The sequence below is a fragment of the Leopardus geoffroyi genome, chromosome D3 (genome assembly GCF_018350155.1).
Source record: "Leopardus geoffroyi isolate Oge1 chromosome D3, O.geoffroyi_Oge1_pat1.0, whole genome shotgun sequence".
Classification (NCBI taxonomy): domain Eukaryota; kingdom Metazoa; phylum Chordata; class Mammalia; order Carnivora; family Felidae; genus Leopardus; species Leopardus geoffroyi.
Window position 1 is genome coordinate 31266028 of NC_059339.1, and position 24029 is coordinate 31290056.

Genomic DNA, 24029 nt, shown 5'->3' on the forward strand with positions numbered 1-24029 from the left:
AATCCCAGTACCTACCATGGCTCCTATTATATAGCAAGTGCTCAATAAATATGTGCTAAGTGAATAAATCTAAAAGTGGACCTCAAGTCATGGACTCATAAATAAACCACATCCATTCCTCAATCATCCTTAAGGCAAAAGTAAGGCCTCCTCCTGGTCACTGTTTTTAGAGGATATAAGAGAGAAGAGAGATTTGTTCCCACACATGCTCTCAATCCTGATCAACTTATAAAAAATACATGTGAACAGAGCTGGGTTTGTTATTATCCTGGTTCATTTCCAACCATGGACTTCCATCATAAATACTCTTTTCACCATCTTAGAGGGTCTCCTTCTCTGTTGCCACATTTAAGAGTCTTGTCTGCTCACCTGTGAATTGGGCTACACAAATAGAGGGACAAGCCTGGTGCCAGCAAGTCTGGGCTCCACACGGAGTACCAAGTACCAAGCCTGAGCTTCCTAAGGGGTGCAGCCCTACCCTCACCCCTCTGGACTTTGACCCAACTCCAAATATCTGCTAGAAACAGAAATCCCTTAAGGCCCCCAGGATCTTAAAGGGATACAGGGAGACATGTAAAACACCCTTCCGGTACTTTTTTGATATGCAGAAATAAAATCTCAAAGTCTTGCGTGCTTCCCTTTTTTTTCCATACTAAAAATTAACTACAAACAAATATGACATGAGCACACTGCCTTAACGAAGACTGCCATCTAAGTAAACTATGTCATGCTTTTATTAAATGAAATGCTCTTTTGTTTCTTTTTTTAAAAGTTTATTTATTTATTTTAAGACAGTGCATGTGAGCAGGGGAGGAGTGGAGAGAGAGAGGGTGAGAGAATATCAAGCAGGCTCCACGCTGTCAGCACAAAGCCCGACATGGGGCTCAATCTCACAACTTGTGAGATCACATCCTGAGCTGAAATCAAGAGTCAGATGCTTAACCAAATAAGCTACCCAGGCACCCCGTTCTTTTGTTTGCTAAGTCCCTTCATCCTTATATTCCCAGCACCTAGCGCAGAGTCTAGCATAAAATTCAATAAAAGTGAACAAGACAATCAGTGCTGATTGTCTCCAGCCCCAAGAGTGTTCTTTATATCTAGCAAGACAACAAGAGGAAGATTAACAAAAAGATACAGAATTCAAACTGTTTAGCAACACGTATGTTTAAATTACATTTCTGCCTTATTATAACATATAGCAAAAAAATTGTATTTAAATGACAAATATGTAATAAAGATTCACACTCTAGTAGGAAATTAATCTTCAGTGAATGCATGGGGAACACTTAGTCACATGGTAATATTAAATTCAAATTACAAGGAGTATCCAAGATTCAGAAGTCTGTTTTCTTATTGTTGTTTGACAAATGAACTAGAAAAGCACATATTGACATGAGTTTAACCCATTAGTTCCAATACTGTTGCAGTCATTCAAAACCCTTTGGAATGGCTCTTCTGGAAATGTCCTCAGAACCCATAGGCAAATATGATGCCACATATAAACCTGCTGATGGTGGGCTGAGGTTTGCAGAGGCAGGAAAAATTCATCTGGGGACCAAGTTGTGTAAATGAGGTGAATCTATGCCTAACAATTGCTTGTTGCCATAAAGTAGTACCTGCATAAACTCGTGTATTTTCCCAACAACTCTCTTAGGTATATTCTATTACCATTATTCTCATGTTATAGATGAGGAAAGTGAATCACAGAGTGGTTAAGTTACTCACCCAGTGCCATAAAGGCTGCTATAACAGAGCCAGGATCTGAACCCAGGTAGTCTGGATCACAGACCACATGTGCTTAAGCATACTGCGATTCTATCTCCACCACAAAATATATATAGCGTCTTAAGATGACTGCTATTTAGAATATCACTCATTTGGATAAAAAAGCTTTAGACACCTCTGGGAAGTGTCAATGTATGGGATATGTATATGTTATGATTGGAAATTCAGTGAAAAGAGCTCTTTCCTTCATAGGAGGACAGTAAGTTCTAGGTATGAGAACCCTTGGAAGGAGGTCACGAATCTAGCACCATCTCCATTGGTGGGCTTTACATCCTAGTCTTATGAGAGTTCATAGGACCAATCTTATAAGTAGTTATGAAATGCTAAACAGCGAAAGCAAACTGGAGAAAGAACAAAGCTAGAGGCATTACACACCCTGATTTCAAACTATATTATAAAGTCTTAGTAATTAATACAGTATGGTATTGGCATAAAAACAGACACATAGATCAATGGGACAGAAAAGGGAGTCCAGAAATAAACCCAAGCATATATGGTCAATTAATATACAACAAAGGAGCCAAGAAAATGCAATGGGGGCAAAGATAATCTCTATAATAAATGGTGTTGAGAAAATGGACATCCGCATGCAAAAGAATGAACCTGGACCACTATCTTACACCATAGACAAAAATTAATTACAATTAATGGATTAAAGACTTGAATGTATGACATAAAACCATAAAACTGGAAGAAAACACAGGCAGAAAACTCCTTGACATGATAAACATTTTGAATGACAAAATATATTTGTAAACCATGTATCTGCTAAGGGACTAATATCAAAAAAATGTAAAGAATTCATACAACTCAACAGCAAAAGAACAAACAATACACTTTAAAAATGGGCAGAAGATCTGAAAACCATTTCTCCAGAGACATAAAGATGGCCAATACACACATAAAAAGATGTTCTACATCATCAATCACCAAAGAGATGCAAATAAAAGCCCCAATGAGATATCACCTCACACTTGTTAGAATAGCTATCTATTATCAAAAATATAAAAAGTGGGGCACCTGGGTGGCGCAGTCGGTTAAGCGTCCGACTTCAGCCAGGTCATGATCTCGCGGTCCGTGAGTTCGAGCCCCGCATCAGGCTCTGGGCTGATGGCTCAGAGCCTGGAGCCTGTTTCCGATTCTGTGTCTCCCTCTCTCTCTGCCCCTCCCCTGTTCATGCTCTGTCTCTCTCTGTCCCAAAAATAAATAAACGTTGAAAAAAAAAATTAAAAAAAAAAAAATAAAAAGTAACAATTGTTGGCAAAGATGTGAAGAAAGGGGACCCTTATGTATTGTTGGTGGGAATGTAAACTGGTGTGGTCACTACGGGAAATTGTATGAAGGTCCCTCAAAAAGTTAAAAATAGAACTACCATTATGACCCAGCAATTCCACTCCTGGGTACTTATGTGAAGAAAACAAAAACACTAATTTGAAAAGATTTCCCCCACCCCCCTCCCCATCATGTTCAAAGCAGCATTATTTATAAGGCAAGATCATGGAAACAATGTAAGTGTCCACTGATGGATGAATCAATAAATAAATTGTAACACACACACACATAGGGGTATTAACCATAAAAAAAAAGAGTAAAATCCTGCCATTTGCAACAACATGAATGGACCTCAAGGGCATTATGCTAAGTGAAATAAGTCAGACAAAGACAAATACTACATAATCTCTCTTATATGTGGAATCTTAAAACAAAAACAGACAAAAACCTCACCAAGTTCACAGATGCAAGGAACAAACTGGTGGTTGTCAGCGGTGGGGCGGGGGTGGGAAAAATGGTGAACTGGTTGTTAGTGGGTTTCTTTAGCTTAAATAAAAAGAAAGAAAAAAACCACCTAGTTCAACTTCTTCATTTAACAATAAATAAATTGTTCAGAGATGTTAACTGACTTCCTAGGTATTTTACATATGGTGGGGGGGAAGAGATGAGGGGGATTTAAAATACATGATTTTGTGTGTGTGTGTGTGTGTGTGTGTGTATAATATCATTTCCCACTAAGGGCTTGTGATGAAGAGAAACAGATGAGGCTGTCCCCTTATGACTGTCCTAATTTGGCCCTATGTATAGACTTTGACTTCTGGGTGGGTGCAGTTTACCCTTGACATTACTGACTCATATTTTCCTTCACTTTCTTACTCTCTTCCTTCTTCCTATAACTATTCCTTTCACTGTTTATCTATTTTTGTCCTTCCTTAAATTCCCTTTATTTCACAATCTACAATGCTGCACTGATGGAGAGATTTTACCAAGACCAGGTTCAAGTTGGGGACGGTGCTGGAAAAGTCAGAGACAATTTCTGGTACAACAACAACTCCACCCTGTGCCACATTCTCTTGCCATCATTTCTATACTTGAAAACACAATAATGTTTTTCATCACAGACCTTTTCATCCTCCAAGTTCATTATCCTCTTTGTAACTAAATGATCTATATACATACTTCAAAGTATTAGGAGAAAAAATGTATCATGAGAAGTTGATGATACATACACCAGTATTTTAACAAACTCTTGCTAAGTAAAGCATAAAAGCAAGCATGCAAGCTGGGTAAATTTATTGTAAGGCTGATGAACAGCATGCTGAATAACCAGGTCTAGGAAAGCCAGGGACTTGAGCACTAAAGTGATATATATTGGGGAACTCCTGTGTTCTCTATGTTAGGAGCTGCCATCAGATGAGTCCATTCTATCTACCTCCTAGTCCTGTGTGTCCCTGCTCACAATTAAAGCTCCTAAAAGAGAGAGCCTGATCATTTTGGCTTAGCTTGTCTCTGGAATCCTATGATTGACAGATCACTAGAATCAAGTAGAGTGGCAGGACAGCTCCCACAAAGGCATGGATGCTGGGAAGGAAGCAGAAACAAGAGAAGTCTCTGCCTTCTAATTACTGGCTGTACAACATGCACACATGCCTTTATTTCTATAAACACCATTTGAAAATATTTCAAATATTATGCAAACATTTTGGGAAAAATCACTAAATAAAAAACTACTCCCCTCACCCCCACACTTCCTGAACTTCCTACCCCATGTTGTCCATGTAGTGAATTCCCACTAGTGACAATTAGCACAAAATCTTCTATCACCCGTAGCAAGGCCCTTTCAACTTCAAGCTGGAATCCATGGGAGCTGAGAGGAGTGGGAACCAGTGAGGAGGGCAGAAGCAAAGCAGCAGAGCTAGCCCAGTTCCTCTCTCTGGACCTGGATGGGCTGATGGACTGTTTCCAGCAAGCATGGCCACATGGAACCTCCTTATCTGTTCTAAACCAAGGAGTGGAATTTGGGGGTCCTCAGAGCTCAAATCCAGGTAATATTGGACTTTTTCCAAAAGAACCTGAGTAATCCTCCAAGGAAGCAGGCAGTAAGTGTGGAGGTTAAACGGAGGACCCAGAAACAAGGCATGTACTTGTGAGTTTGCCGAGGCAACCTTCTGCTAACTCTAAAGTCTAGCCAAGGATAGCCTGGGCTGGCAAAATACATAAGCCACCCATACCAAATTCCTTCTGTTCTAGTCCTGACTACGGTCTGCCAAAAGAGCTCCCAGATTTTCAGCTGGATGTTGGATAATATCAGTTAGATTTCTAGAATCTTTAGTTACTCCCAGAATCTGCTCTCAATTCTAAATCATGTCTTTCCTCTCCCTCTGACCCAGAAACGGGCTCCATTTCCATTCCACAGTCACTCTTGCTCCCCTGCAGATCCTCCTCTGGGCCCAGGAGGAAAGGAAGAGGACACTATCTGATCCCAAATACTCTCCTGGGCATCAGGACCACAGCATTGGTCTCGCTGCCTCCCCTCGCTCTGTCACGAAGACAGCAGTGGCACTGGCCCAGCCATCTCACTGAGTTGGGATCCATTTTCCCACTACTCTACCTTTTATAATCTAACACACACTTTTCTGTCAGCTTGCTCCTTATACCCTCCTTGACCCACCTCTCCCTTTAGCCCTTTTCTCCTTTCTCTAAACTTCTTCATACAAAGTTGTTTATACTCCTTGTCTCTGCTTCCTCACTGTCCATTCATACATCCACCCCTGACCCCTCAGGCCACATCCTGACACCCTCCCCTGATTGGCTTCCTCTTCACTCTGGCTGTGCCCTCCACATTTGCAGTGTCCTTGAATACTGAATTCCACAAAGTCCTACCCTGATCCTCTCTTCTCAAGCTATATACCATCTCTCCATAACTGTGTTCCTTCTGTCTCTTGGCCTCAATTTTTACCCCCCCCCCCCATCCCCAGTTATAATGATGAAAAGTAGACCCAGGAGCTTCCATGTATTTCACTGTATTTCCACTAGAAATACGGCGAAGCTGTGTGAGACCCAAGATAAAAGAAGAACAACTTCTAATCCTGAAGCTCCTGCAGGCCTCTATATCCATGGAGTAGATGGCCCCTTTTCAGAAAGGCCTAGTGATGGACTCTGCCTCTTGTATGTTAGTGGGTTCTGGGTTGGTCTGGAAGCAGAACACAAGAGGAAACATATAATAAAGTGCAGCAATAGAACTCAAGTCTCTGGACAGGCTTTACTGCCTCCAGGACATAAAACGTGGGCTCCTTGGGAGATGTCTGCGTGTGAGCACAGTTGTACAGCAGTCACCAAGAGAAGTGAAGACTCAGGAAGAACACAGGGAATACAGCTTCAGCTCACACTGGCCCAGAGACCTCAAAGGGAAGTATGCTCTGGTGCATCATCCACCATGGACTAGGCAGCAATGTTATATACAGGGTTCATGGGTCCTGCAGCCTGCTCTGTGAGGGAAGAGGGTAAATCCTAGGGCAACACATGTAGGTAGGAAGTGGGGTTTCCCTAAAAGACAGGAAAATGGAGATTTACAGGGAAGGGCTTCATGAAGGAGGAAGGAGCTCTCATTCTCAAGAGATAAGAGAGGGGGCAGACCCATAGAAAAGAAAGGGTAGGAGTAGGCTGCCCCATGAGAAAATCATCTGTGAAGAACTTTGCTTTTCTCTCAAATTATGTAATTGTCTTACTTGATTTTAAATGTTTTTTCCCTACACTGTAGCTCCTACTGGCTATCTGCAGCCTTTGGTAAAGCAGGCCACCCACAGTCTTATGTTAGTATTATTGCAGGGTTCAGATGGCAATGGAGAGCTGGCTTCAGTCCCTGCAAGAACAGCTCTGCCACAATGTTTTAGGGGAGGGCAGCAGTGCGGTTCTCACTATGGCAGACAGAGGGGGTGGGAAGCTCAGAGTGGAGCAGGACAAAAAGGGAGGTGCTGTGGCAGAGGGGCAGTGTCGGTGCACACAGAGAAGGAAGGGTTGTGAAATGTGCTCCTTTCTGCAGAGGTCGGCTGCAAGGAAGGGATGCAGGTATCTGCAGGGCACACAGTGCTCTAAGCTACAAATGATTCCCAAATCCCCGCATCCATCCTTGATATGGTTGGATATGCAGGTTCATATCCAACTGTCTGCCTGTCTTTTCCACCATGATGTCCCAAAGCACTTCAAATTCAATACATCCAAGATTACACTTGAGGACTTCGCCAAAACACCTCCTCCTCCTACATGACCTGCCTGAGATCACCCACCCATTCTCCAGGTGCTTCAGCAAGACATCTTGGCATCAGTTTTGACTATTCCTCTCCCTCATACCCTACTCCCAGCCAATCACTGTTCAACAGAACTTACCACTGAATCGTCTCTCACTTCACACTGCCACTGTCTGGGGCCTGCTCACCCATCACGTGGTCTCTACCACCATGTAAACTCTAACTCTGGCTGGACGGAACTACCACCCAGGCTCTTCCCACTCATCTCTGGGCTGTTGCTGCTGTTGCTCCTACTGCCAAGTCTTCCTGGGACTCCCTCCTACTCCATTCTACTCCCTCATTTGGCCAAGTCCTACTTCTGATCTCTGTTTCTAAATCATTTCTTATTGAAAGCCTTTCTCTGATACCATGATGTAGTGCAGGTAACAATACTACGTAGGCCATGGAAATGGGTCTTGATGACAATGGTTCAGCCCCTTGTCCAGGTCCTCTCTCAGGCTTTATGCTCCTTGGGGATCAGCTCCTACCATGCCCAGAACACACTAGAAACCCAACAACTACTGCAGATGGAATGGATGACTTTGGTTTCCACTTAGTGGCTCAGTCTCATCAGCAGAGGTCTATATAGCCATCATTTTTAGGTGCAGTGTTTAACATGGATGAAACAAGGTGACACAACTTAATTCTTCAATATATAATCCCTACTTCAGCTAAGAAGCTGTAGTATTTTGATAACTTCACTTGGCAAACATTTCCTTTATAAGAAAGAGACACAAGGTCTGCCAAGAAGGAAAAGAAAGGGAAAGGGAAGGGGCGCCTGGGTGGCTCAGTCGGTTAGGTGCCTGACTTCAACTCAGATCATGATCTCATGGCTTGTTGAGTTCAAGCCCCGCATTGGGCTCTGTGCTGACAGCTCAGAGCCTGGAGCCTGCTTCAGATTCTGTGTCTCCCTTTCTCTCTTCCCCTACCCCACTCATATTCTCTCTCTCGCTCTCTCTCAAAAATAAATAAACATTAAAAAAAAATTTAAATGAGAGGGGAAAGGGAAGAGGATGGGAAGATGTGACCATCGATCACAACTTGGTTTTGGTCACTCCGTTCACCTTTTCCAAAACACTGAGTTGAGCAAATCCCACAAGGTTGTCCATGGTCGTACAGCCACCTGAACTCTACAGCCAGAAAAAAAGCACATAATGGCTTTTAAAACAATGCAATTTTCAAGAAGAAAATAGCATTCCATAAGCTAAACTTATGCAACTTGCTGTCTGCAGATTATTCTACCTCTTGGTAAAAACTACATTTATGATGTACATATCTTAACTTCTTATTTTTTTGTCTTAACCACTCTCGAAGGCTGGCAGGTGTTCACAAATCTCTCGACCATACTTCTGACTTTGAACAATAAGGAATAGGTTCTTTGTGTTCAAAAGGAGAGTGTGCCTTTGAGATAAACAGACAAAAAAGCTAGTGAGCCTTGTCCAGTCCATCAAGGGAGAAGGTGAAAGGGAATTTAAAAACATCCCCCACCCCCCGCCCCAGCTCAGCATTATTTATGACCAAGCACCAACTTCCTTCTGCCCGGCCTCCTTTGTGTCTACCCTCTCTGGGACACCATCCTCTGCCGCCAGAGCAGCTCTGATACAGTCACTCCCCAGCTGGGAACCTTCAAAGGCTCTTCACCCAGTACCAAATAAACTCCAAATCTTCATTCTGACTCCGCGTTTCCTCACGCTCCTGGTCATGAGCCACTTGTGTCTGCACTGCTTCCACCTCGATTTCCCTCTTCCTCTGCTTCAAATCTCCCTACCTGGGCTCTGGGCTCAGCTCATATTCCCTAAGCTACCCCAGGAGCCTGCATCTTCTGAACTCTCAGAGAGTTTCACTGGTGCCTTCCTCAGCATTGAACCTTCTGCTTCACATGGTAGCTGTCCTGTCCACATGTGCTACATATCTCTCCAAATAAAACAGGACACCAAGGTTGGGAGAGACACCAAGTTAATTGACATTGCTCCTCCATTCCAGGCCAAGAGTAGGTGAGCAACAACAGATGGACAACAAATAAACAAGCAACACTTACTAAGGGTGCTTCCGTGAAGCCAGAAAGACAAGGTATTCATCCATGGTGCAACTGAAGACCAAGGCCACTATGCTGATTTATAAACAAAAAGCAAAAACAAGCTCTGATGAGTTTCTATTATTCATCAACAAAAACTTCTGAAGTGTCCCCTTCCCTCATCTCTCCCCTATACTCCATGGCCGGGCACCCAATTCAGCAGTTCAGTCAACAGCAGGAACATCATACTTCTTTTTGTTTATACATCTTAAATTAAAAAAACAACAGGCGAGGAGCTCTCGAGTAGCTCTGTCAGTTAAGGGTCCACCCAACTCTTGATTTCAGCTCAGGTCATGATCTCATGGTTTGTGAATTAGAGCCCTGCATTGGGCTCTGCGCTGACAGCATAGAGCCTGCTTGGGATTCTCTGTCTCCCTCTCTCTCTGCCCGTCTCCTGCACTTGCTCTCTGTCTCTCTGTCTCTGTCTCTCTCTCTCTCTCTCTCTCTCTCTCTCTCAAAAATAAATGAATATTTTAAATAGTAATAATAAATAAATAATAAACAAACAAACAACAGGTGAGAAGAGAAGATGGCAGTGGAATAGGAGGACCCTAGATTCATCTCATCCCATGAACACAACTAGATTACTTTCAAATCATCCTAAATACCCCAGAAATCAACTTGAAGACTGATAGAACAAACTCCACAACTAAAGGGAGAACAAACTCCACAACCTCAAACAAGTGTAAACATGTACAGTTTTGTAGTAATAAAAAATAATAAAAGTTACTTTTGACAAAAAAAATAAAACACAACAAACTTTACTTTCAAAAAACATTTACTTGCATGTACATGAGTTGGTGCGATGTGGTTTGCTGGCAACTTCAACAGACCTCATCAAGCCCTCACAACAGCCCCATGAGGGAGGTAGCATGCCCTTAGAGACGTAAGTAAACATCCATACTCATTGCCACATAGCTCCCCAGTGGGGAGACAGGGCTGATCCAACTGTGGGGTTAACACCTCTTCCACCGTGCCATACTGCTGCAGAGTTTATCTTCCAATTATAAACATTTCATGCAATAGAAAACCTCCACTGCTACAAAAGCCATACGCAGCTGTTGCAGAGATGGTACAGAGAGTGAAGACCATCCAAGTAAGGTTTCCCATCACTATTCAGAGCCAGAAAAGTCACTCTTTTAGTCAGGGCATCAGCCATAAGTAAGGTTTAATCGTTCAAACCAGGACATTTCTGAGAGTGAAAGGAAGCACCACCACAACAGGCATACATGGGGACACCTGGCTACCCTACCTAGAGCAAACCTCTGATGAGAAGAGCTCTCAGTTATCTAAACATAATTATCCGAATTATTCACTCTTGTGCAACATTTTAAAACTTACACAGCACTTTCCATATGCTTTTTAAAATCTGGCCCTGTATCCCCACCTAGGAATGTGGGCATTTAAACATTTTCCATCCTACAGATGAGGATGGGTTCAGAGAAATAAAACATCTGTGAAGGTGCATAGCTGCCAGGTGGAAGAGCCAGCCAGACCCAGTGCTTGCATGTCTACCATTCCTGTGTGCCCTGATGTGCTCTCACCACTCGGCTCACTTTCCAAGAGGCCATCTTCTGGAGGTAAAAGACAACAGCACTGGCAAGTGACAGGAAAGGGAGAGGGCACCATTGCAAGACAAACAAACACTATTTCCAGCAGGGCACCTCTGTGGGACCACAAGGGAGGGAACAAACGACAAGGGTGAGTTTTCCCAGTGTTGGTTTTTACTTGACTAAGTCTAATGTCATAGGCCTATGAATATTTACCATTAGAAAAAATTGGGGGCCAGGAGCGCCTGCGTGGCTCAGTTGATTAAGCGTCCGACTTCAGCTCAGGTCATGATCTCCCAGTTCTTGAGTTCGAGCCATCGGGCTCTGTGCTGACAGCTCAGAGCCTGAAGCCTGCTTCGGATTCTGTGTCTCCCTCTTTCTCTGCCCCTCCCCTGCTTGTGCTCTGTTTCTCTCTCTCTCTCAAAAATAAACAAACATTAAAAAAATTTTTTTACAAAATAGTTTGGGCCAAATAACTGCCCCACCTCCAAAGCAGGAAAGTTGCTCAAAACTAGATGAAGAAACAATAGAGGTATAACAACTGCACATTAGGTCCTGTACTGTCCCTTCATGCATCACAAACCCACAGAAGGGCAGGATAGGGACAAAATTAACTGCCAAATCCATCCATAATCCCCTCGCCCCATTTTGGCCTATAGGGCCCAGCACCTCAACCACCTAAACGGTGTCCACACTACTTACATGAGACCACATGGCTAGGTTTAAGTTGTAATTTGCCCCCCTGCTCACGTCCACCCTCTGTGAATGTGCCCGACATATGAAATAAAGATTACAGGCAGGCACAGAGGAGGCCTAGGTCTAGCTGGAGAAGCCTCATCCCGAACAACCTGTCTCTGAGGCAGGCCAGGCCTATCTCCACATCAAGGCCTCAGCAGACTCCAGGGGATGTCAGAGCATAGCTAGGAGGGCTTTACATCACGGCATAGACACCATGGAAGGAAACAGGCAGCCTGGTCCAGCACTGTCACTTAGGTTCTCTCTTTAGCTATCAGTTGTATGGGCTGAGATCATAACTACTAATTTAGAGGGAAAAAAGCTGGGCTCCGGATTAAGTAACTTACCCAGATCTCACCCCAACAAATGGTACGACTTACATCAAAACTCAGATCTTATGATGGGGGCACCCGGGTAGCTCAGTTGATTAAGCATCCAACTTTGGCTCAGGTCATGATCTTGCGGTTTGTGGGTTCAAGCCCCACATCAGGCTCTGTGCTGACAGCTCAGAGCCTTGCTTCAGAGTTTATGTCTCCCTCTCTCTGTGTCTCTCTTTCTCAAAAATAAATAAACATTAAAAACAAACCTCAGAGCTTATGAGCCTAAGCCCATACTCTCTCCCATCCTGTGTGTGAAGGATGACCTGCTATATGCTCACAAGAGGTGTTCGCCAGACTCTCTATGCTCTGGGTCCAAAAGAACCTCTTCCTACACTCTGAACTGTTATCCAATGTCTAAGCATTGAATGGAACACCACGAGGCAGGAGCAAACCAGAAGCATGAGGCAGGCAGATTTTTCTTCCATTCTAGAATATTAGCCAATATCTCTAAATAAATGGAATTTTTCTTATTGTTCATTTAATGTTTTTATAAGGAGAAAAAGACTTTGTGAGAAATGAGGTTTGTATTGAAAACATACCAGCTAGACTGTTGAACGCTAAATGTACTGCACTGGCTGCAAACACAGAGGAAACACAGGCGTTCCAGGGCTTCTGCACGTGCTTACTTGCAGACACCCTAAAAGACTATCACAGTGACAAGACCTACTCCTGTGTGGTCTGAGTCTAGAATTAGAGAAGGTAAACAAGGCTGTAAGCCCATATACTAGAAGCTACAGTTTATACACAGGCTATGATTCTATCATACCATGTTAAAAAAAAAAATGTCCTTATAGGCCAAGTTTTCTTAAATATACAACTATAATATGCATCTCTCCATAAACTAAACCACCCCTCCAAGAGAAGCATTTGGATCATAGATCTCTGTGGACATTGATAAGCTGGAAGGGAAACCCTTCCTGACAAAGGCTGGCCTTGGCCACAGTCCAGTCATGGCACAGTCCAGTCATTTGTGTTGATTATGGCGGTTGTAGGTTCTAATCTTAGCTACTCATCTTATCAGAGGTGTTACCTTCGCTTAACCTGTGCCTGTTTTTCCTCATCTGTCAAAAGCGCTTCACAACAGCAACTATTTTGTAGAATTGTTTTGAGGCTCGAATAAGAGTATAAAGTGCTTAGAATATTGCCTGGCACATAGTAATAATTACTGTCATTTACTCAGTCTCCATAACCCTCACCCCAACGAAGCAAGGATAAGGAATGCTTACATTCATGGCATACTCAGTCAAACCTGGATGACAGCAGAAAGCCATCAGTGAACGTGTAACGGGTTTGTTTTTTTCTTAAGTGTTTATTTTTATTGTGGTAAAAATATATATAAAATTTGCCATTTTAACCATTTTTAGGTGTACAGTCCTACGGCATTCTGTACATTCACATTGTTTTACAACCATCACCACCATGGTTCATTCTCCTTTCACTCCTAAATATTCCAAAAGCAGAATGACATAAAAACTGGTGAGGTTAAGAGGTAGACATGTGAAAGATTTTCTGAGTTAGAAAACACACAACACTATCTGACAAACACTTACTATGTGAGTTCAGTTTCAAGCTTCAAATTCCTGTCTCTCTCTTTCTCTCTCTATATGTCCCTCTTGCCTTGCACTGATTCATAAAGGAGAAGGACTATTTGTCTCTGCATGCTTGGGATCCAGCTCCAGCACAGACAGACCTGTGTTTCAACTCTGGCACTGAGGCTTGCTAGACAATGCGGCCTCAAGCAGGCTTACTCTGGGCCTGTATTGTTCCCTTACAAATAGACCTGGCATAATACTTATACCTCCTAGGGCTGTTCCAAGGAGTGAATGAGACTGTATATGTGAAAGCACCTGGCAGAGCAGACAATTAATCTTCACTCCTTATGTCAGCTCTGTGAAATACCGTATCTGAGATCATGGATAAGCAATTCCAAAGGGCAAGGAAAACAACCTTAATTTTCTGAAATTTTATCACAAAAGAAAATAATTTTAAATAGTAAGACAGCATAGTTTCCCCATCTTACTACTGATACAGAGGAGCCCTGAGCCCAGACGCTACCTACAGGTATGCAGGGTTACGCACTGTCATCCTGCATCTGTAACCCAGAGGTGTCTTCCTCACACTGCTCTGGAAATGCTCTAAAATACCCAAGTCAGCTGAGAGGGAAAAAATGTCCATGTCACCATAATCACTATTGCTGGTTAAAATTTTTTTTTTTCAACGTTTATTTATTTTTGGGACAGAGAGAGACACAGCATGAACGGGGGAGGGGCAGAGAGAGAGGGAGACACAGAATCGGAAACAGGCTCCAGGCTCTGAGCCATCAGCCCAGAGCCCGACGCGGGGCTCGAACTCACGGACCGCAAGATCGTGACCTGGCTGAAGTCGGACGCTTAACCGACTGCGCCACCCAGGCGCCCCAAAATTTTTTAAATAGAACCATAAAACATCTACACAGATGCCAAACATGTTTATTTTTGCATCCCTTTCAGAGTTTTCACATTTGAACATAATGTTCTGAAATAAACACATGCAGACCTGTAACTCCAACTTAGACCCATCAGGGCACACACTCACGACCTGTGATGACTGCACAGGATCGCTGCCCCACAAACCACCACCCAGAGCCATCTCTGAGTAAGGCAGGTAGAGTGACTTGAGTGCAGAGACAGAAATCATATTGGGTGGAATATAAATGAGGGAGAGAGGAAGCCATATGCTGAAGATTTCCATAAGCAGAGAGGCCAGGGGGTCTCAGCAAAAGACAGCCTCTCTAGACCATGTTCCCAGGTCCACAATAGCAGTGATGCATCTGCTCTGCACCGAACATGTATGTCCAGGGGGAAGGATCATATCAATCTGCTCTGAACCCCTCACAGGCATGGCATGAGCTCCCATCAAACATTTGCTAAATGAACCCCTGCTTTCTGAGGCCTTTACATGTAGCTAACCTCTTGAAGATGGTGATAGAAGAAAACCACTTACTGAGCACCATCTATCTGCTAGGCTCTACAGTTGATACTTTACATATGTCACTTCATTTAATCCTTACTAAAATCCTACTGACTAGTTATTATTATCTCCACTTTAGTGTTGTAAAAGATGTGCTTCAGAATAGTCAGCTAACTTGTCAACATCACTGAGTAGAAATTTGGGGGAAGTTCAACACGGGAATGGCTACTTCTACTGGAAGCCAGGCCTTTTCTAGCCTCTGGGCTCATCCTGCAGTGGTAAGCACAAGATAGTCCAAACAAAGGATTCCAAACCCTCTGCACACCAATACAGCAAGAATCTAGGACCCGAGAAAGAAATTCAAGGGGTCACATGTTGAAGCAGTAACCTGGTTTCTGTACAAGTCTTTGATTTCTCCAGAACTAAACCATTCCTTACAGGGGTAACTTAAACACCCAAGTTTCAGAAGTATGATGGTCAAAAGCCAACATTTTTTGAAGAACCCTACTGAGATTTGTAGGTAGTTTTTGACCCTGGATATTCAAGGACAAGGAATTCATCTTAAACCAGTGCTGATTGCTTAAAATTTTCATTCAAACCAGCCTTGTTGACTTTTATGTGTATATCCTAAAATCCAGCAATGAGTGCCCATCATCACTTTGAGTCACCCTTTAGGATGCTCTGCTCAGAATTTAAAAGGCTGGGAAATGGAAAGCTTCAGCGAAATAAAAGTATGTCAGATTAAGCAGCAATTTGAATGATTTCAACTTTATAATTCCTATATTTGTTTTGATGGTATAGCTATTTAAAAGCTATAAACATAAGGATTTTATAACTATATTTATGTTGTACATATTTAAGTAACCTTAAAATAAATACAGTCTCAAGCAATACTGAGATTACTTCTTATCCTTATTTAAAATGGGTATATACACTCCTCAGGCATCAGGCTACCATAATGCCTCTAAAAAAGATGATCATCTTTGTCACAGTAGGAAAACTCTGGAAACAGTGCAGAATAGTTTACAGGAAAGAAAATGGAGATGCTTTAGGAGCTTATTAGAAAACAATTTACACATAGAAACAATGTTATTAAATAAGGGTTACGTTTGGAACTGAGGACCAGATGCCAGGCTAAATAGGGCAATGTAAAAACCAAGCACACACACCACAGTGTGTTCTGATAGCTCTCTTAGTAAATCTAACTTCCCTCAAGCCAGAGCATGCAAGATTTTACAACAATCTATTATTATCAATCATTTCTATATCTGTTAAATTACAAGTAGGAAGATCGTTTGGGCTCCTCTCATGCACATCACAAAAGATGTCATGGAACTGAGACAGACCCTGAAGTCAGAAAAATTGTAGAAGGATAAAGTCTAAGGGAGATGAAGAAGTGTTAGCAAAGGCACTGAGGTACTTAAAAATGTAAAAACTATTTGGGGATGGGCAAGTAGTCCAGTTTGTCTGGAACTTCAGTCACAGCAAGAGAATGATGGAAGAAAACACAAGGGAACTTTGAACTCCAGGCTGAGGAGTCTAGACTCTTTTTAGGAAACAAGAAACCATGAAAAGTTTGAGGACAAGAGAAGGTATAATTAAAGCTGCATTTTAAAGAATGCTGGCAGAATGAGCCAAGGGGGAGAATGGAGGCAGAAGAAAGATTGCCTCCTTACCTTCTTTTCATCTGCAGCACATTACACACGTCTGGCAAGAGCTCTGCTTCACTAGTGCCGTGGGACAGTGACACCCAAACCTCAGCTAGAAGGAAAGCAACATCACAGACTGGCAGCATGTGTTGTCCCTCTGTGTTTTGCTTTCTAAAAAGCCTTCAATGTCTTGTCATTTGGGAAATGCTGCCCATTATCGCCCATTAGGGACCTTCATATTCCAAGTTTCATATTAAACACTTTGAAAAGTTCTACAGTAAAGAAACCAATTAAATTTCTTCCTCCAAAATTTGTCCATGAATCGCTCCCCCCCCCCCCCAGCCCCACCTCCCTTTAATTGATAAGCAGCTCTCACTATCAACTAAAACAAGCATCCTTCAGGCAGATTTGGAAAGTGTGAGCTAAGGTCATCCATGGTCGGCACACAGGCACAGCCTCAAAGGGGTGAGTAATAAGCTCAAAGTCTAGGTGGCTCAAGATCCTTCGGGGCTGTTCAGAGCCCTTGGAATAGTGTAGCGCTGGTCAAGCCTCCAAGTAAGGCCACGTCCATCCCACACAGGGTCCCAGCACTCGAGCTAGTGTGAAAGATTTCCATGGAAAAATAAGCATCACAACAACTCCATTTAAGTGATTCTTTCCATTTTTTGGTTCTTAGTGGCTAAGAAAACACAATCACCTAAATTCATAAAATAGCTCTGTTTCGGATATCTGAAGACTATTAAATCAACTCTCATTCTTCTCCTTTATGAGTGAAATAACCTTAATTTATTTAACAACTAGGTCTGACCATCCTTTTCACAAGAAAGACTTGTAAATTCTATAGGAATTTGGTTCATTTATTTAGTCATCCAAGGATATATGTTTCTTCTAACACTGAACGAAATGATTCCAGAAGCCCAAGAAATTTAATTATGCAAAACAGTATTTAAGGGTGTCATTAGTGGTGGGGAGGGAGCAGAATCCTAACACTGGCATCTTCTTTAGGATGTAATGGTGATAACCCAGGCAGGATGCTTTCCAAGTCAGGAGAAATTAAAGCAAACCTCAGATGAAATCTCCATCACTATTAGGACACTTCAACAGAGAGCTGACTGACCCAGCCTGAAAGGATTCCCATTTCTCTATGCCCAGAGGCACCAGGGTTGGGCGGGGGGGGGGGGGGGGGGGGGGGGGGGGGGGGAGGGTGTTCTTACAAGAGTCTTATCTTGCTGGCATCTATTCATCTACATTATTGCTTCCATGAACTAAAGCCAGACAGAGACTATCTGAAAGAACAAAAACAATGAACTTAGGATGCTTGAGTTTTCACTGCCAAAATGAAACATTAGCATCACTGTCGTAATGATGGCACTCAGGTAGGCTCTACCGCATCATGCTGCAAAGAGCTCCATAAACATGCATTAATCTCATGACACCCTGCAGTGCAAGCAGGGCTGCTCCATCTCACAGCTGAATGGCAGGAACAGGCCACAGTAACTGGGAACAGGCACCTGGAAGAAACGGAGCTCAGCACAGTCTCAGAAGCTAGGACCAACCAATCCCTTTGAAAATTCAGTCATAGGGGTGCCTGGCTGGCTCAGTCAGAGGAGCATGTGACTCAATCTCGGGGTTATGGGTTCGAGCTCCACGTTGAGTGTAGAGATTATTTAAAAACAATAAAATCTTTTAAAAATTCAGTCATAAACCTTAATAAAGGTCACATCTTTGAACTCCATAATTCTAATTCTGGGACCTTAACCTAAGAAAATAGCCCAATACATAGAAAAGCTTTTTGCACAACAGTGTTCATCAAAGCATTATCTATAAGGGCAAAAGCTGTCAAAAACTTCAATATCCAATAATAAAAGCACAATTTAAAAATTCAAGTACACATACATAAAGAATATGATGTAGCAATTTTAAAGCATATTTCTAAAGAAAATGCTCGTAATGTTAAAGGGGAATGATCAGGTTATAAAAGTGAACACATGTTATAAAAACAGTTTATAGGAAGAAATGTACACAGGAAAAAAAGATGGAAAAGATGTAAGCCAGATGTTAACAGTGGAAAGCTTCATATGGCAAGGCTATAGGATGGGTAATTATTTTTTTCTTGCAATTTGTCTGAGCTTTCCAAATTTGCTTACAATGAATAGGTATTACTTGTAAAAGAGAAAATTAAGTCTTTTTTGTTATAAAATAGTACCTAACTGATTAAAATCATTTCCAAATTACATGTGCTGAGAAAACTTACAATAATGTGTAAATTCCTATATGCAAGAATAGAAAATCATAATTAGGAGGATGAATTTGCAATATGTATCCATGTGTGTACACCTATATTCACACAGGAAGCAAAATGTAAGAGGGGATTTGAAAGACACAGGCAAACCAGCAATGGCATGGGGACGAAGGGGCTTCCAAGCTCCCACCAGCCGTCACAGTAATTGCACTCACTGCAAAACAAGCAGTGGGCTTGCCATGCAAACACAGCTTCATATTGGTCTACCAGGCTTCCCTCCTGGCCAGACTGCAGCCCCTAAGTCCTTCTTTAATAGGAATCCTGAGCCCTCCAGACTCCCATCACCAAGGGAATTGAAACCTAAAATATAAACTAACAAATTTTTTTAAGTGGAGATATGGTTAACTGTATAATGACTTTGTCACACTCTAAGACAAGATTTAAAGCCAAGGACAAATGCTTTAACCCCTTCACCGTTTCAAATATCGAAGGCAAGACTTTTTTCCACTGGCCTAGAAAATCCACAAAATCAGTGCATCTTCAATTCCAGAAACTAAGACATCAGCACCTTTAGTTGCCCTGGGATAAGAAAAGTCTAAAGTCAAGAAACATAAGAACGGCAAACCAACTAAGTGGGTGGGCACCAGCCTCCGACTCACCTCTAAGACTACAGCTTTACTGCATTGCTTGGGCAGGGACAGAGGATCGGCCCTTTCATCCTACATCATAAGTAACTATTACCAACCATGTGGGGAAAGAAAGATGAGAAGAGCAGGCAAAAAATAAAAATGATGAGCCCACTCCACAGGGACCCACTCCAGAGAAGGCTGGGTACTTCTATCTCCTTTATTCCATCACTGGTTATTTCCCTAGAGAAAGTGGGGCACTAAAACCATTGTCCTACAGGTACTCGTGCACCTGGCTCTTATAACTAATATCCAACAATCAACAGCTTCCTTGAGAATGTGCAGATTATTCAATCACCTGTGTTGAGGAAATGGGACAAGTCAGTTCCTTTTTTCAAGTACTGACTCTCCCAACCCACCCTCTCCTCTAAACTCTAACCACCACTCTTTGTACAGTGTTGGCTCTCACAGCTTGCCAGACTTTCAAATGCACCGAGCACCTGGGGATCTTGTTAGACTATAGGTCCTGGTTTAGCAGGGCTAGTTGATGCAATTAAACCCCAATCTCTGAGGGGGAGACCCAGGCAGTGGTAAGGCTCTCCAGGTGACCCGCATGTGCAGCCAAGTTTGCATACAGGGCTAAGAGATTTCAAAAGGCCACCAGCCTGGTCTAACTGCTGGCTCTGAGTGTGCCCCTGCATCAATAATACCAGCACACACACACAGGTAAAGCACATGGTAAACTCTCTAAAATATTAGCCATGGATATTATTTTACTACTACTACCAATATGATTATTATTCAGGTAGGCTGATGCAACTAGGAGGAGGTCAAATTTGTAAGGAAATAGAGTTCTTCGGTAAATTATAATTTAAAAGAAGTTTGGAAAATATGAACTGGGGAGGAGCCTTGAGAGGGTGGCTAAAAGCAAATGTAGGAGGAGGTGACCATGGTCCTGTGCCCATAACCAGGGCAGTAACAGTCATAATTACAGCTGCCATTTTCTCGGGCCTTTATGTTTCAGGCACTGTCCTAACTACTGTGAATTTTCCAGGCAGAAGAACCCAGTGGTTTCCATTATTCAGAACCAACTGTCTCAAGGCCCCAGGCTCAAGATGGCCTGGGATCTTGACAGGGATGGGGGATGTCTTCATTTTTCCTCAGAAAATGAGGAAACTGGTGAGGACTGGACACAACTCCGTTAACTGTGAACCATGGCAGACTAATGTCAGGCTCAGGAGAGACTGTGTGTAGAATCCAATGGGGTGCCCCCCTCACCTCCACTCCCTGGTCAGGCCCCTCTAAAAGGCTGACTGCCCAAGAAGGCAATGGCAGTAAAGTAGGAGTCTCAAAAGCCATGCAGGGGGAGGCAACAACTACAGGAGCTTTTCACCTCCTGGGCAGGCATTGAAACAGCTGAGGAGCGTGAAGACGAGGCTAGTCTACATTTTGAACCATGTGCTGTTCTTCCTCCAGTTCTTTTTGTTACCTCTTCCTCTCAGAATTGCTTTAGGAGCTTCTTTCCTTACACCTCCTGGTTGCCTCTCCTCCCCAGATGTCTTCCAGGGAGTGGGGAAGAAGAGTTTGAAGGGCCTGGCCACTTCACAGAGGTATGCCCTGTATGCTACCCTTCACACAGAATAGAGAGAGTGACATTCCATGAAGGAGCAGCTCATGTGACTGAAACAGCTGAAGTGGACCCATTAAGGGAGGACAGGAGGACAGGGTTTCCAATCAGCCAGACTGGAAGTCTGAGATGGTCTAAAGCACTCAACTTTGTATGCTTTTCTGAATCTACACTTAAATACAGTTTCATTCATTTTCAAAGGGCTGTTACCACCCCAAGAGGACCGTCCCCAGCACAGCCCCCAGGATGAAGGCTCCCATGTTATAGACACAGATGGTGACAGTTTAAGGAGCTCGCTCAAAGTGTGAGCACAGAGCGCAAGGACTGGACTGGGCAGCCAGGCTCAACCCTGTAACTCCACGTTAGGAAAGAGCCAAGGTCTGGAAAGGATCGAACTCCATACTCAGCACTCACATATGTAGTCTCATTTCTTCCCCAGAGCAGGGCAGTTGAGTCCGTGTCCATCTTCATTTAGAAATGAGCAAAAGGAAACAGAAAAAAGCTCAACGACTGTCCGAGAGCAGAGCTCTCATCAGGGGAGAGGGCAGAGCCCCAATCCAAGTCTGTGTGGCCCTCAGGCTGAGCCACAACCTCTCCAGGCACACAACAACCTGACCTGCTCTCTCCACAGAATTTGAAATGTTGCAAACTTTTAAGACTCACAGGACCAGAGAATGTGGTCACTTGTGATTATACTACCATCTTTCCTTAAAAAAAAAAAAAAAAAGCCCAAAAAACTATCTTCTTATATAGAAATGTTTCTCCTTGATTCCATCAGTTTCTTTAACTTCACCGCCCCCATTTTATAAATAAGGAGGCAGAAGCCTGGGATGTTAAGTGAATCTGACAAGGAACAAGGACCCAAATTCAAAAGGCCCTGTGTTTCAGGCCATGGGTCTGGGGCGTCAGCCAGACTGAGTGGTTCCCTGCAAAATGTGCAAACTGGCAGCCAGTGGGCAAAGCAATGTCAAATAGTGATGCGGGGCTTCTCCATAAGCTCACTTACATGAGAAGAATCTCAACTGAGTGGTTAGTTCAGCAGAATTTCCACCCCCACCACCATTTGCACACAAATAAATCTGAGAAGGAAAACTAAAGATGGGGAGGGAGAAGTCACTCATCATCAATAACTTTATTCCCTCAGAGAGTCTTCCCACTTCTGTAAAGAAAAACATATCCTCTATGCATAGCTCTGCAAGTGACATATTTCCTTTAGAGAACAATGACTTGCAGAATATTGTGTGTGCCATATTACTCGACAAAAGTAGAATCATATAATGTCAAATGCTTTTTCAAATTTCTATTTAGAGAGAAGAAAAACATACTATTATTTTGTCAAAATCAGTCACCATGGCAGCCTGAGCCTTGACTCTGAATTGCCTTCAGTTCATAAACATAAATGCATACTCATTTTATAGAATTGTTTGTTACTTTATTACCTACCAACTAAGTTCAAATAAAGTTTTAAGCGTGGAGAATTCTCACCTGTGAAAGCATTTGTGGCCTGAAAACCAGCTTCCTGCATACTGCTCCCCAGACAAGCCTGTGCTCCAATTCTTAAGCTATCCTGTCAAGAGAAAACTGCCTGGGCGAGGCCTCAGGTCACTTCCATCTTAGCTTGTCGGAGTCCATTGCTCTGCCCCGTCCGGCTTTTGGTAGCATCTGATGCCCACCTGTCCTGCTCCCAGACCCTGAGAGCAGGCGGTACCTGGGACGGCACCCAGTCCAGCAGCGTGCACACTTGGAGCACACAGTCACGTCAGCCGTCCAGCCAGAGAGTGAAGGCCATGGTGAGCCCAGGAGCAGAGGAAGCTGTCCCGCTGAGACCTGCTTTCCCACCTTAGAGTGAGGCCCTCCTCAGCCACTTGGCAGCCAGCATCCTCCACGGGTCTCAGCCGCTCTAAGGGAGCTCAGTATGGTCTGATCTGCTGCTCTCTGTGCTTCGCCTCTCCCCTTGCTGAAATTAAAAAGAAAGAGATCACTTTCCTGATGACCTGTAGGAACATGAAATTTAGTAGACCCATTGAGGCCAAAAAAAGAAGAAAAAGAAAAAGCTACCCAGAGCAATGTTCATGGTCACGCTATGGGCCCTGGAGGAGCTCTGGGGAGGCGGTAGGTGCACCACCTTTGCCTGAGTGCCTGTGAAGGGGCAGGGAGCAGAGGTAGCTTTTACTTGCACCCCAGAAAAAAAGACAGAAGACAGTATTCACTGCTCCGAGCCTCTCTAAGAATGGCTACAAAGGCCATACAATATTCAAATGTCTTTCCCTCAGTTACTTGTAGTTCACGGGTACCCTGAAGAAGAAACCCATCTCCCAAGCTTGTTCCTGAGGTCTTAGAAGTGAGGTCTGAGGTTCCTATCCACTGCTGTCAGTACTCCTAGAATGACTTGTGTTGAGGAGTTTTAAAAAATGACTCTCAAGGGGGAAAACAAAGGCCTATAACAATATTTTAAAGAGTGAGAAAGAAAAAGCAAGTTTAATCTGAAATTTTGCATTACCTATTACATACCATTATATAATATAAAAGCATTTTACAAAATATTTCTCAGATACTTTAGTGTTGTTATAGTACACAAGAAGCAACACTAATAACAAGAATGTTAGAAGCCCAAAGATGAGACTTTTTAAAATAGAATCCGAATAGGACTCTCCAGTATTAGAGAAAAATCTTTTTTCCATTATCAGCACTTCACTCTAATCAATTCATATCGATCTTTCAAAAATATAACCTTATTCCTCTTTTTCACCATCAAACTAGAGGAAAGAAAAATAATTTCAGAAAATGGCACATAACAGAAAAGAACACTCTGTTAAGCCCTCTTGTTGTAAATATAAAGTAGTAAAGGAAACAT

At 42.9% G+C, this 24029-nt stretch overlaps 1 protein-coding gene across 13 annotated transcripts in view; it reads right to left on the bottom strand.

Annotated features, from left to right (window-relative positions):
* LDLRAD4 (low density lipoprotein receptor class A domain containing 4) overlaps positions 1 to 24029 on the bottom strand; it is a 441951-nt gene that overhangs the window by 236224 nt on the left and 181698 nt on the right. For 12 of the 13 annotated variants that reach the window (XM_045457534.1, XM_045457543.1, XM_045457540.1 and 9 more), the window contains one exon: positions 22661 to 23132. In XM_045457534.1, coding sequence (XP_045313490.1) covers positions 22661 to 22700 — 40 coding nt within the window. In that variant the 5' untranslated portion in view covers positions 22701 to 23132. The remainder of the gene's footprint in view (positions 1 to 22660; positions 23133 to 24029) is intronic. The other variant, XM_045457547.1, reaches the window with a different exon arrangement.